Raw genomic sequence first — 13,815 nt, forward strand, 5'->3', positions numbered from 1 at the left:
GGGTAGTGGAGCGTACAAATCAGACTCTTAAGCGGCACCTCTCAAAGGTTTGCCAAGAGGCTTCCCTTAAGTGGCCTGATGCTTTGCCCCTTGTTTTGCTCCTCATTCGCGCTCTCCCTAAGGGCAGGTTAGGGCTCAGTCCCTTCGAGATTATGTTTGGAAGGGCATGGCCTATGAACGGTACACCGGTTCTGGCAGGGGAGTGGGAAATGGGGTGTGGCTTCTTATCTCAGTACATGTGCTCTCTGTCTGCTGTTCTTTGTTCTCTCCACAGGTATACCAAAGATTTGCAGCCTCTCCCGCTGGATGCCCCGATCCACTCCTTGCAGCCAGGTGACTCCGTACTCGTTCGGACCTGGAAGGACGAGCCTCTCCAAGAGAAGTGGAAGGGACCTCACACCGTCCTGCTGGTCTCCCATACAGCGGCAAAGGTTGAGGGACACAAGAACTGGATTCATCACTCTCGCCTGAAAGCGGTGCCTGCTCCTGAACGGTGGACCGTCCAGCCTGCAGAGAAGACTGCAAGCGACGATCTGGGACTTAAGCTGTTATTCAGGCGACAATAGTGTCTGCTGGGAATGCCCTGTGCTCTCTTTGGACAGTCACAGCGCACTCCCCGCGAGACCTCTGAGCGTTGGTTGTGTTTATTTTCACAGGGCCGGCCTAACCTGGTGGCCTGGTCCCTGTTGTTTTTAATCTGCTTGCTATTGGTAATTGTTATTTTGTGGGTATTTGGGGAATTGTGATTGTTAGGCCCTAGGGTCACCTGCCCAATATGGGTTCAGGTCTAGGGTCTGCCACAGTGGTGCTCTTTGCCATAGAGACACTCCTCTTGTTAACTCCCGTTTCCCCCCAGGCACATGCGGGATGGAAAGGAATCCCTACTAACTTAGAGACAAACACATATGAGTCCCTGAAGGTTTGCTTTGCCCAAGAGTTTAACCTCTCCAACTGCTGGGTATGCTCCTAAATCCCGCACCATGCTGCAGGGTTACCCTGGAGGGTAGTTCCCCAGAATTGGTCAGATATCTGTTGGGGATGGTTCAGTAGGGGGAAAAATGTCTCAGGTACCCCCTTGTCACAGAACTGTACCATTGAGTCCCAGTATGCGTTAAGGGACGACCCCTGGAAGCCGCAGGCCAACTCAACGTATATCCCTTCCCCTATCAGGTTGCGGCCAGTGGCCCCTGGTTTGGTGTGCTATCGACAGTTTAAGTCCAGCAATCACACCTGGTTTGCTGGGAATAGCACCTGTCAGTATTATTTATCCCCTGACAGTGACACTTCCATCCCTGTCTATGTTAAAGGCAAATCCAACTCTACCGCCTGGCTCGGATCGTTGAATGCCAGACAAGCAAATAAGTGGAGTAGCGGTTATAATGGTTTGGTAGGGAATGGCCACTCCTTTTATATTTGCGGTACCTCTGCCTATAAGTGGCTGCCGCATCGGTGGTATGGAAGCTGCTACCTAGGATATCTTGCCCCTCCCCTTCGTGTTTTCCCTAAACTGCCCCCTGGCCGCCCTAGGCAGCATAGATCTTTGTATGCCACCCCAGAGCCCATTTCAGAAGGAGACAGATTGGGTATGATCTTTCTCCCATCCTATGGGGTGAGACGACTGGCTCAATTTTATCGTAGGCTCTCTGTGTTTCTCACCAAGTATGCCAATGAGACCTTGGCCATAGAGAAAAGCCTTAATTCAGAGCTTTACCAGCTTCGGTTGCTGTCCCTGCAAAACAGACAGGCCTTAGATTATGTTTTAGCCTCCCAGGGCGGAGTGTGTGCCCTTATTGGGAGTGAATGTTGTACTTATGTCCCAGAAAACTCACAGGACATTAACAAGCACGTCCTGTCAGCCGAACAGGCTTTTGAGCAGTGGAAGGCTCAGGAAAGGGAACCCACAGGTTTCGATTCCCTTTGGAGTTGGTTGCCCAACCTAGGAGGACTGGGAAATAGCCTTGTGCGTCTCCTCCTCACAGGTGTGGTACTGTGCCTGGTCACCCTCCTCCTGATTGCTTGTTTTAAATTGCTCCTCCGTAAGCTTTGTGCCCCCCGTTCCCCAGAAATCCCAGCATACCCTCTCATTGAGAACCCCAGCTCCATGGCACTCAATCATATCTTGTCTTCAGAATATGAGAAAACTCAGCCAAAAGTTTGTTGAGTATTCTCAAAGGAGGGAACTGATGGCATCATTAGGCCTATATATGAACCAGAGTTCTTCCATGTTTAAACTCTGTTCTTCCATATTTAACTCTAAGCGGCCTCAAAAGCCAAGGACAGGAATTGGAATGTGTAAATAGTCAGTTACCTATTACGACCTTGCTTATAACCAGGTCCTAAGCAATAATGATGAGGTTTGCATGTTTCTAGCTGGAGGAAACATGCAAACATAGTAAACTAGAGTAAATAAGACCCAATGATTGTTTAGAGGAATGTTACTAACAAGCTAGATTTATAGCCCTAGAATGACTTAACGGCTTAAATGTATGAACATGCCTTCGGTAGAGAAGGGAGGGGGAGTGTGGGGGGAGTGATACAGAGGGAGAGAAGGGGGGGCTTGATTGTAAAGTATAAGAAGAGAGAAGCTGCTTTGTTCTGTGTGCTCGATTTGAGATTTGCCTGTCTCCTTGCACCACTTTGAGATCTCAAATAAACCTTTGATTGTTTCTCCACCCCGGTGTGTTTATTGGCGCGAAGCACGCCGGGCAACGAACCCCTGTTGCTTTGCCTCGGGCACCTCTGTGCCAGCAACAATAGCGCCACCAACCAGAAAGCACAGTGATCACCAGCTAGCCAAAGTAGCCCAGCGAGAGGGCCCTGGTTACAAGCTACTTTGCACTTAGGTTCAATCTTCAATCAACCCATCTGCCACTCTGATAAATCCGTGGAACTTGGCCACCCCGAAATATCCAGAGCCTAAAGGTGTAACATCCACTGCCCCAAACAGCAGAGGGGTACTAGGCAGCCTTGCCCCCACCTCCCCAGGTTCCAAACACTAAAGTGACACTATCGTCAATTGTTGGGTAGTGAGATGCAGCAGTAGGGCTGGAAACAGTCCCTCCCTCTCTGCTGTCGGCTCTGTACTGTGCCTGGGATCTGAGACACCCCAGACTCTCTTTCATTCGGTAGCTAGGGAAAAAAATACTGACCTTTCCTAGTGATAACTTCAGTCCAGGGCAGTAACCATCCTTTCCCTAGGCTAGGGAAGCTCCTTCATTGGAGGTTTTCAAAAAGAAGCTGGATAGCCATCTGTCTTGGATAGTTTAGATACAACAAATCCTGCATCTTGGCAGAGGGTTAGACCAGATGACCCTGGCAGTCCCTTCTCACCCTATGGTTCATTGATTCTGTGACCTCCCACTCTCTTCCTCCCCTACGGCATTCCTGATCTTTTCCCCATGTAACCCCTTTGGGGTTTAGAGAGCATGGCCCTTTAAATTTTTTTCCTAAGTGGGAGGGGGAGAGTAAGAAAAAAGGAGGGAAACTCCAGGGGGCAGCGCTGGAGCTCCAGGGAGAGGGGGAGGTAGGCTGCAGGCCCTGGAAAAGTGAAGCAGCAGAGAACCTGCCCGAGGCCTGGGACGGACAGGGCCAATCGGGGACACCCCAGGACAGGAGCCAGGAGGAGCACTGTGCCAGGGAGGAATTGCCCGAGAAGGACAGGCCGGAGCTGGACCCAGTATCACGGCTGCCCTGAGCTGCATGGGGCTATGACTACTGGGGCTTGTGACTCTGCATTGGGAACAAGGAGCGAGGTTGCTAGATAGTTAAGTGGGGAGGTGGTCGCTCTGTGTGGCTTTGCAGAGAGCGGCAGAAGAGGGCACCGGAGGGGTTTGTTGGGGGAAAGTTCACTGGCGCCAAAGACGACCAGGAGCACCCAAGACTCACCACTGGACTGGAACTTTGCTCAGGACTCCTAAACTCTGTGTGCAGACAGCCACATTGCTCAGTGTCTGCCCTTCTAGACTGTGCTACCACTGGGCCTTTGGGGCCTTGGCTTGGAGGCAGCCCTGTTCTACTGCTCCCACTATATTTCCCCTTGTTGTTTTTCTCCTCTCATCCCTCTGTAAATAAATATTTCCCTTGTTATATCCACTGTACTTTTCCTGGGGGGGGGGGGTGTTCACTCTGGGGGGTTTGGAACAGGTGCCCCTGGGGTGGAAGGGATTTCTCCTGCTGCATTCCTGCGCGCGCCTTCTCTTGGCCAGAGCTGCCTGCAGAGCAGACTCCATCTTGCCACGAGGGCGCTAAAGTTACACCCACATCTCCCTTCTTGAGACACCTGTTATTTGCAAACTCCCAGATCAAATCCAGATTCCTTTTACAGCAAATCTCTTCACCATCCCGGAGTAATTTTTTTAGGTGGGGTGCTGTCTATTACAGAAGTGGTAGAAGAGAGTGGGGGGCACTCTCCCCTTGTACTCAGCACTAACTCCCACTAGGGGGCACTGTGCTCCTGGTGCTGGTGCCACCTTAAATAAGAGACACAAACCAAGATCTTTAACCACTTGTGGCGCTCCGACATGCCACCTGGCCCGGCACAGAGGAGTCAAACTCTCTTCATTGCATTCTAGGCTTCCCCTGCGGCTCTTGTCCTGCTGTGGGGTGGCTCAACAACTGCCACACCCCAAAGGTGGCTGCGCTGCAGGGCCATGAGAGGGACCCCCTGGACAGCTTGTGTCAAGCAGCTGGATTCTCCCCAGCGAGCAAAGAAGGACCTTGGAGCTCTCCTTATCAATGACTGATGGGGCTGAGCTGCTAATTGTATTTCCCCACAGAGCTCCGGCTTCCTGTCAAGGGTAAGCGGCTTTAACAAAGGCAGGAATCATCCCAGGGCCAAAGGGAAACTTGAGCTGCTTGGCTCCAGTTCCCAGCACCCAGCGAGGGAGACCGGGCAGAAGAGTGCCAGGAATGTGGAACAACTGCTGGCAGCCCTCCACTCGGGCCAGGCCGGAGTCCTTCAGCCCAGGGACCTTGCTAGGACAAGGTTACGGCTGAGAGGAGAGGCCGGAACAGCCCCAAGCGCAGAGCCAGAGCCGGTCAGGGGCGTAACAACAATCTTCAGCCTGCACAGAGAGCTAGGGGCGGCCAGACCAGGGTTACGCTTGCTCCTGCTTCTCCATTCCCCTCTGCTCCAATCCACCCACACACACCAGCTCCTCCCCCCATTCAGCCCCCACATATCAGCCCCTCTCCCTCCCCATACACCATCTCTTCTCCATCCACCCCACATACACACTGGCTCCTCCCCCACCCCCCACATACCAGCCCCTCCCCCTCCCTCTGATCTGTCCCCAGCACACACACACACACCAGCCTTTCCCCCTACCCACCTCCCATATTAAACCCTCCCCCTCCCTCTATCCACCCCCACACACAGACTACTCCCCGTCTACCCTTATCCACCCCCTGCCCATGTCCACCCCCCCTTGCTCCTATCCATTACCCCCCACCCTCTGGCCTATATACCCACCAGCCCCCTCTGATCCTAGACATCCTCTGGTTCCTCTGAAAACCTCTCCCCCTATGCTGCCCTTGCCCTGCTCCTCCCCACTTTGATTCCAGTCAGTTTCCTCCACCCCCGCTACTGGGGGGCAGGGTTCGTCATTGAGAGCGCAGGAGAGAGAGTCCCCCTGCTCTCAGTTCTGGTGCCTGGCACCACCACAGCCGGGAGCAGCAATGGCTGGGAAAATCCCGCTCAGCCCCTGCATCCCTAGGCTGGAGCATGCCCAGTCGCAATGTGGGGCTGACACACGCGCAGCCTGGCCTGCTCTCGGAGTGGACGGGATGGGGATGCTAAGCGAGGACAGAGTCCTCAGAGGATTTAGCTGCCCAAATCCTTCCCGAGCACGTGCACACTCTGATTTTTCAAAGGCTGATAACTTGGCCAAATTTGGTTGCCTTCCCACAGGGCCAGCAAAAGGCAAGTCCCTGACACCAGGGCGACCTGCCCCCCCCCCCCACCCCCCCTCCGCATTTCTAGTCCAAGCTCCAAAACTGGGGGTGGGGGGCTAGAGCATTTCAGAGAAATGTCAGGAAGAATTATTTTTTCACAACTTGTTCCCCCACACCCCCTAGAAACGGCTAAACCATTTGAGCTGAAATTTCCCCCCCCAAAAAACAGCCTGAAGCAGACACCCAGCATGGAAAAGTTCTGCAACTGAAAACAGGGTCTTAGAATGGAAAGTATCAGGCAAACTTTATAGGCAGCCGCTACCTGCTCCAGGGCCCTTGGCTGGGTCTCACGTAGAGCGGCTGCCCCAACTCAGATGGGGAGCAGACCTGTGTCAGCCATGTCCCTTTCTGCAGTGCCCCCAGGGCTAGGAACCCTCCTCCCCAGCCAGATCACTGGGCCCTGCTTGGGGGGGGGGGGGGAATCAGGAAGTGAGGCACCCAATGGGGGAGGAGGAGCTGCCCTGAGCAGCCAGTGGGACTATTTTCTCAGGCAGATTAACATGTATCTCTGAGGGCTGTGGATGCACCCCTGGAATAGGTCCTTGCTGACTCAGAAGTGCCATTTGAATAGAGAGATCCTGGCATTCAGCGCTTCCCCTTTGCAGCCTCTCTGGACCTGCAGAGTCTATAAGCTCCACAGGGGCAGGCAGAGGAGCCGGAGTCAGGATTCCCCTCTTGAGGGGATAAACTCTCCTCGACGCTCGCACAGTTTGCAAATTGCAGTTAAGGGACAGAGCATCCATTTGCATACCTCTCCTGTATATATTTCCCTAGAACCCCTCCCCTCGCAAACAGTGCATCCATGACTTTTTTCTGAACTGATTTTTACACCCTAATCTTCCCACGTGTGCGTGTACATGCACATACTGGTTTATATGCCCAATTATAAAGGGTAATATATATTTTTCCTTTGGCATTTATCCTAAGCGCACCGCCCCAGACACATTGGTGCTTATTTCTGCTGCTGCCTAACAAAACATGTAACACTTAAGAGTACAACTGGACAAACTGTTTCGGCTACAAATTTTTTCAGCCAAAAATGCAGATTTGGGTAGACATTTTGCAGATGTGTTAAATTCACCTAATTGTTTTGGTCAAAAATCTTCCCTCCCCTGCTCAAAATTCCAAAATAATCAAAATGTTTTGATTTTTTTTTTATTAAATCACTTTTTGCTCAGAAACGCACTTTGATTTTCTTAAAAATGTTCAAACTCAAATTAAATGTTTCATTCGGCCCCAAACTAAATTTTTTTTATATATATATTTTAGTTTATTGAATGTTTCAGACTTTTTTTCCAGACCAGCCAGCGAATGGAAAAATTTGTTATTCACACAGCCCTAATGAAGAGCCTTTGTTTCCTTTCATAAACCAAACAACAAATAAGGAAATTCCTAGTTTAAAAAATGTTGCTAACCCAGAATTTGGATGGTAAATAGCTCCAGTTGATTTAAATGGTGTTATTAGAACATCGTAGTTCAATTTTTTTTTTAAGTTGGAAAGTCAGGAAATTGGAAGGTTCAAGGAACACATCAAAAAGTCAATTAATAAATGTCTTGGTTATTGTTCTACTGTCCCTATACCTTGACTCTGCTCCCAATGTAGATTGGGGGTTAGCAGGCAGGTTATAAGGGGCAGAGTTAGGATCAGGGGATGGTGGTCAGGATGTGATGCTAGAAACTGAGCTGAATTCTGACTGTGACACTGCACCCTATATTCTTCATAGAGATATTGTTAAGGTATGGGTATGGCATAACTAAGATGTGTTTTATGCAAGATGGGTCATGTGAGATATCATTGGAAAGGTTATGATGTACTGCATATGATTATCCTATTTGTATGCAAGTATCATTTTTGTATCTAAAGTTAGGAATATTGACTATACATCTATACTACAAAAGTGTTTGCACCTGGGGAATGCCCACCAGACAGAATACAATCAGTCTAGCTGGCTCCCTGTGAGGAAAAGCCATTAGAAAGAACAATAGGTCTCAGAAGATGTTTATCACCCACAGAGAAGTCTTCCTGGGGACGCTACAAACAACCTCTGACTCATGGCTGCTTTGACACTGCAGGGTCATGTGATCAAGTCATCTGGTACTGGATTCCATGATAGAATACCAGTATTTTTCCACTGGGGATGGGAGATTCCCGCCATATGTAAAACCTATTTAAGGCAGGGGAGTGATATACTCAGGGTGGTTCTTCACTGAATTCCCACCCAGGATGACTGCTGTTTAAGATCTAAGAAAAAAAGACTGAGTGGGGGAGAAGGACTGAGCCCAGGCTGGAAAGGTGTCTGGCCTGTGAAAGAAATACCTGGAGTTTTAAGCTGCAAGCAAGAGCAGCTCACCTTCAAGAATTTCTGCAATCTGCCTAAAACAACATTCTTCAGATGCATGGAGTGGGCTTTTACCCACGAAAGCTTATGCCCAAATAAATCTGTTAGTCTTTAAGGTGACACTGGACTCCACGTTGTTTTTGTGGATACAGACTAACACCGCTACCCCCCTGATACTTGGTGAGAAATTATTATTTGTAACCAGTTTATTTAGTATCTGAAGCTTAGCTTACATGTTTATTTTATTTGCTTGGTAATCTGCTCTGATCTGTTTGCTATCCCTTATAATCACTTAAAATCTATCTTTTGTAGTTAATAAACTTGTTTTTGTTTTCTCTGAAACCAGTTTGTTGAATTCATAACTGGGGGGGGAAAGCTGTGCAGATCTTCCTCCACAGTGAGGGAGGGGGCAAATTTCAATGAGCTTATGTAACCCACAGACCTCCTGGGTGTGGTGTTCTGTAGTGGCACTTGAGACCACTTAGAGAGCAATTAATGAGTCTGCTCTACAGCCTTAGCTAACAGCCAGTTTAGTTCATGCAGTAGAGGCTTATGCCCTAAGCTCCAGAGGTCCCAGGTTTGATCCCACCTGCTGATGACTGGGATCTGTCGGCATTACGCTTACATTGCACAGTTCTGTGTGCAGCACACGACAATACAATTTTGGGTTTACACCCCAGTGGGGGTGTGCACATGAGTGCTGGGCAATTCACTAACCGAGCTTTCCCATGCAGAGCTGATCTCAGCGTCTGAGTTTTTCTGCAGCTGGGTGTTTCCCTACCGGTGTGTGTACTGGAGGAGGCTTCAGGGCCTGGCTCAGCAGGACAGTAAGGGAGCCCAGGCTGGTGGGTCGGGCGAGCTCAGTGGTACCCAGTACATCAGGTGGCACTCCGGGCGGGGCGGGGCGGGGGGGACCCGTCACACTGACATTTTCAAGTAAATAATAGGTTGTTACAAGAAGGAGGGTGAAAAAAGTTATTCTCCTTAACCTTGGATAGGACAAGAAACAATGGGCTTAAATTGCAGCAAGGGTGGTTTAGGAAAAACTTCCTAACTGTCAGGGTAGTTAAGCACTGGAACAAATTGCCTAGGGAGGTGGTGGAATCTCCGTCACTGGAGATTTTTAAGAGCAGGTTAGACAAACACCTGTCAGGAACGGTCTAGTTATTAGTCCTGCTGTGAGTGCAGGGGCCTAGACTAGATGATCTACTGAGGTCCCTTCCAGTCCTACACTTCTATGATTCTGGGTTTCTGTGATAACACCGTAACATCCTATGTTTTATTACAGTCCCCTGCGCTGTGCCAGGGTTGGTCCCAACTGAGCACGTCAGCCTGGGTGTTCAGGGCAAATGGGGCCCCGAATTCCCACCCATTCCTTGATCTAGGGGGAGGGGGAAACTCACAGCGCATGGGCAGGGCAGGGATACAGGATGTGGCACTCACCTGGGCACTGGGAGCTGCCCTCCAGCAGCACAGACAGGTATGAGGTCGGGGATCCCAGGATGCAGATGGTCACATCCCCCGAGCTGAACCCTAAGAGACACAGGAGAAATTAACCACTTATTCCCACCAACGGCACTGTGCTGCCCGCTAGGCCTTGGTGCTAAGGGGTGCCATGTCGCTGCCCTCCATACCCAGCCATGCTCCATCTCCTAGCCTGGTGCTAAGGGCAGTGGTGCTGGAACTAGGGGTGGCCCCTCCTATACAGGATTTACAACGCCACGGGCTAAGGAGTGCCATGAGGCTGCCCTTCGTACCCCAGCCATGCCCCATCTCCCAGCCTGGTGCTAGGAGGCGCTGTGCTGCTGCCCTCCTTACCCTGGCCATGCCCCACCTCACAGCCCAGCACTAGGGGGCGCTGTGCTCCCAGATCCCCCTGGGTGCCACAGGAGGGGTTTCTGTAGGGCAGTGCTGTGGCCCCAGCATGCGAGCGGTGGCACCCTGGGTGGGCTGGCATGCACCTGTTCTGGGCTCCTTGGTGCGGTCGACTGTCTCCGGCAGCCCCTCCTGCTGCAGGGTACATTGCAGCAGGTCGTAGTAGTAGGTGGTCCAGGCATGTGCCTGGGTGTCCTCCGGAGAAAACTTGCAGTCCAGAGACACGTCCTGGTGCCAGGAGGGACACAGGGGGCTGAGCGATGGCAGGGGCTCCTGCTCAGCCCAGTCCAGGTCCTTCAGGATCAGGGGCTGATCCACATTGATCTGATCCAGAGATAGCTGCAAAAGAGATGGGGATGGGAGTGTGAATCCTGGCACTAGTGCCCTGGGGCACAGATCCCCCTGGGGGCAGGGCTGGGAGAGTGAATGCTGGTGCTGGTGCCCCAGTGCGTGGATCCCCCTGGGGGCAGGGCTGGGAGTGTTAATCCTGGTGCCTCAGTGCGTGGATCCCCCTGGGGGCAGGGTTGGGAGCGTGAATGCTGGTGCTGGTGCCCCAGGGCATGGATCCCCCTGGGGTCAGGGCTGGGAGCGTGAATGCTGGTGCTGGTGCCCCAGGGCATGGATCCCGCTTAGAGGCAGCATGGCTCTGGCCGGGGGTAAATCCCCACAGGGTGGGTGAGGCAGGTGCCAGCTGCCCAGAGGCAGCAGAGGCCATGGCGGGGGCGGGTTTTCAAACAAAGCATCTCTTTATCCTCCCCAAAGGGGGCGGGTCACGTGGGGCTGGAGCTAAGCGGCTTGAGGAGCAAGGCTGTAAACAGATCAATCTGCCTGGGTCAGTGAGCTGGGGGAGGGAGGCAGGAGCAGAAGTAGGGGAGAAGGGGAGAGATTTCTGCCTCCTGCTGGGACACCCCACTCCCCTCTTTCTCCACCCACACCCATTGCAAGACCTCCCCAGAGCTGTTGTGCAACAGTGCCCTGGCACAGCACAGCTGGGGCTTCAGTGCTGTGAGCTTCTGACCCACAGCAGTGCCCCTGGATTCCTGGTGCTGCGTTCTTCCCCACAACAGTGCCCTGGCAGTGCCCCCTGGATTCCTGGTGCTGCAGTCTTCCCCACAGCAGTGCCCAGCCAGACCCTGGTGCTGTGAGCATCCCCAGAGCAGTACCTGGGAGTGCCCAGCCAGACCCTGGTGCTGCAAACTTCCCCACAGCAGTGCCCAGACAGCAGTATGGCTAGAAGGCTCCCACACTGTTATGGTAATTTGCAGGAGTCTCCAGTATCTGAGGGAATCGGACACCATTTTTCCCTTTATTAGCACCGGTACAGCAGGGCCTGCCTCAGATCTCCCTCCTCCCCAGCTGGACCCCTTCCCCCCCACTTCCCTGCCTCCAAATCCTTCTACTAAGCTCCTGGGACCGAGGACACTGGCTCCCACTCAGGACTAGAGGGCCCAGAAGTGGTTTTTGGTGACATGAGGCAGGGCAGGGGGCTGGATGGGGAAGAGGAGCAGGACAAACTCACCATCCTGCCAGCGAAGAAGCTGCAAGAGAAAAAAAAGTGAGAGAGGCACCAGTTGCAGGTTTCCATGGGCAATGAGGAGCAGCCTGTCACCCCATCTCCCACCCACAGGGGGCGCCAGTTGCATGCACTGCTCACCCCTCCTCCAGCGTTCACTGCACCCACACAGCTGGGGCAGTTCCAGTGTCAGGCTCCTGTGCCCACTCCTGAATACCTGAATACCACTGCTGGGATAGCAGGGACTGTGGATCAGGATTGAGGGGCACCAGCATTGCTCTGTGTGGGGAGCCCAGGGCTGGGATAGCAGGGGCTGCGGGGCAGAATTAAGGAACATTGGCAGAACAGTGAGCTTTGTGATCCCCGGGCGTTTTAGCTGAGCTGCCCCTGCTCTGAGCGTCAGTGATGGGGGCGATTTGGCCAGGGGGGCCCCCTCCTGTCTGGGCCCATGCCCTGGCTGCTCACTGTGCAGTTCCTCCTAGCCACTGAGCTGAGACATTCCCAGCTCTGAGGACAGAGTCTGATTAAGCTAACCCCCCCAAACCCCTAGTGCTGGCTCAGCAGGGGCTACAGGGCCCCTCTCCCTAGCCCCACTGGCTCAGAGCTCCCTGCCCCTGGGATGCTGCTGAGGAACCAGTATCCCCAGGATCCCAAGAACCCAGGAGTCCGAGGCTGGTGTCACACCCAGCTGACAAGGCAGGATCGTTCCTCATGGGAGCAGGGCTGGGCTGGGGCTTCGGCCTCTTCCCTTGGGACAGGGCGGAGGAACCGTGAGAACAGAGGCTGAATTTATAGCACGTCCCTCACTTCCCTGAGCCAGGAACAGAACCCAGGAGTCCCAAGCCTTGGCCATCAGCCCATCCCTCCTTTCTTATCTTTTCTCCAGCAGCTGCCATTCCCTTGCCCTTCCCAGCAAAGCTATTCCAGGGCAAACTTCTCCCCCGCACTCCCTCCTGCCCCTGGCGGTGAGGGTCGGGTGAGCTGTCATGTGTAATTCCTGGGCCAACTGACTGGTCACTGTGGGGCTCTTCTCAGACTGTCCCTGCCCTTCACCCACCAGGCACCACCCCCAGGGCTCTGGGCTGGAGCTGCGACACTGTGGGGGTGCTTTGCTGCAGAGAACGGGGCGAGGGATACAGTAGGGGGTGCTCTCCCCTCGCAGGCTGTGCCAGCCCCCAATGCCCCAGTGCAGCACTAGGAGGCGCTGTGCCATGAGATGCTTCCTTTTGGACATATATCGCAGCCCTGTCTCCTGGGGGTTAAAGGTCCCATTTGGACACAAGTTGAGATGTCCTGGGCAATTCCATTCTGCCTCCTCAATCCCCCCCAGAACCAGTCCCAGATGGTCTCTCCCCACTGCCTCTTCTGCACAGGTGTGCAGTGGCACTTGTGGGGTGTTAATCAGTGCCAGGCCCCACCCCAGAGGCAGCTGCACCTCAGCACAGGGTAAGGCATGCCCTCCATACACAGCTGCCAGGCTCCATCCTAGAGATGGCTGCACCGCAGCACCTAGTGAGGGACCCCTGCCATGCTCATAGCACACCTCAGAGGGTGTAAGGGGGTGAAGCCACGGCCGGAGCTTCCCACAGGGACACAGGCATACCCGAGGTGACCCTTCCCCTCCCAATGGGATTAACAGGGACATGCAGCTCTGCCAGGGGAGGTGGGAATCCCATTACTGGGCACCCCCTCCCTCCCTCCCTCTGTCTCATTCCCTTGCTCCCCGCCCGAGAAAACAATCACCGGGGAAACGGATGAAAAATGGATTACATGAAATTAAATGTGGGGCAGAGACAGCCCCTGCCCAGGAAAGGGCTGAGGGGACGCTGGGGGTCAGAGCAGAACAGAGAGGAGCAGGGCAGAGACGTCCGCTCCCCGGTGGGACTGGACAGAATTGGCTGGGGGGGGTGGGGGGGCGAGGCAGTTACCCCTCCCCCCTATGGGGCCCATGGAGCCAGTCAGTGCAGCAAGGACAAGATGTGGATGGACGGATTCCTGGCCAGATGGACACGGCATCCCTAGCCGGGCCCTACATTCCCCATCCTTAATCCCTGGGGCCTGTGAGAGGCCAGGGCTGTGGGGGAAGCTTCAGGCAAAGCACCTTGGGAGCTGGGATTGCTCTGATGGTATGGGAAC

The 13,815-nt window shown here is 53.4% G+C and overlaps 1 protein-coding gene across 1 annotated transcript in view; it reads right to left on the reverse strand.

The window, feature by feature from the left end:
- Nucleotides 1-11,697, reverse strand: part of LOC135878118 (carnosine synthase 1-like) — a 29,594-nt gene extending 17,897 nt beyond the window's left edge. Inside the window, exons 1-3 of the mRNA XM_065403691.1 lie at nucleotides 11,686-11,697; nucleotides 10,253-10,505; nucleotides 9,735-9,824 (exon numbers count right to left, since the gene is read on the reverse strand). Coding sequence (XP_065259763.1) covers nucleotides 9,735-9,824; nucleotides 10,253-10,505; nucleotides 11,686-11,688 — 346 coding nt within the window. The 5' untranslated portion in view covers nucleotides 11,689-11,697. The remainder of the gene's footprint in view (nucleotides 1-9,734; nucleotides 9,825-10,252; nucleotides 10,506-11,685) is intronic.
- Between the last annotated feature and the right edge of the window lie 2,118 nt (nucleotides 11,698-13,815).

Source organism: Emys orbicularis, chromosome 4 (assembly GCF_028017835.1).
Source record: "Emys orbicularis isolate rEmyOrb1 chromosome 4, rEmyOrb1.hap1, whole genome shotgun sequence".
NCBI classification, from domain to species: domain Eukaryota; kingdom Metazoa; phylum Chordata; order Testudines; family Emydidae; genus Emys; species Emys orbicularis.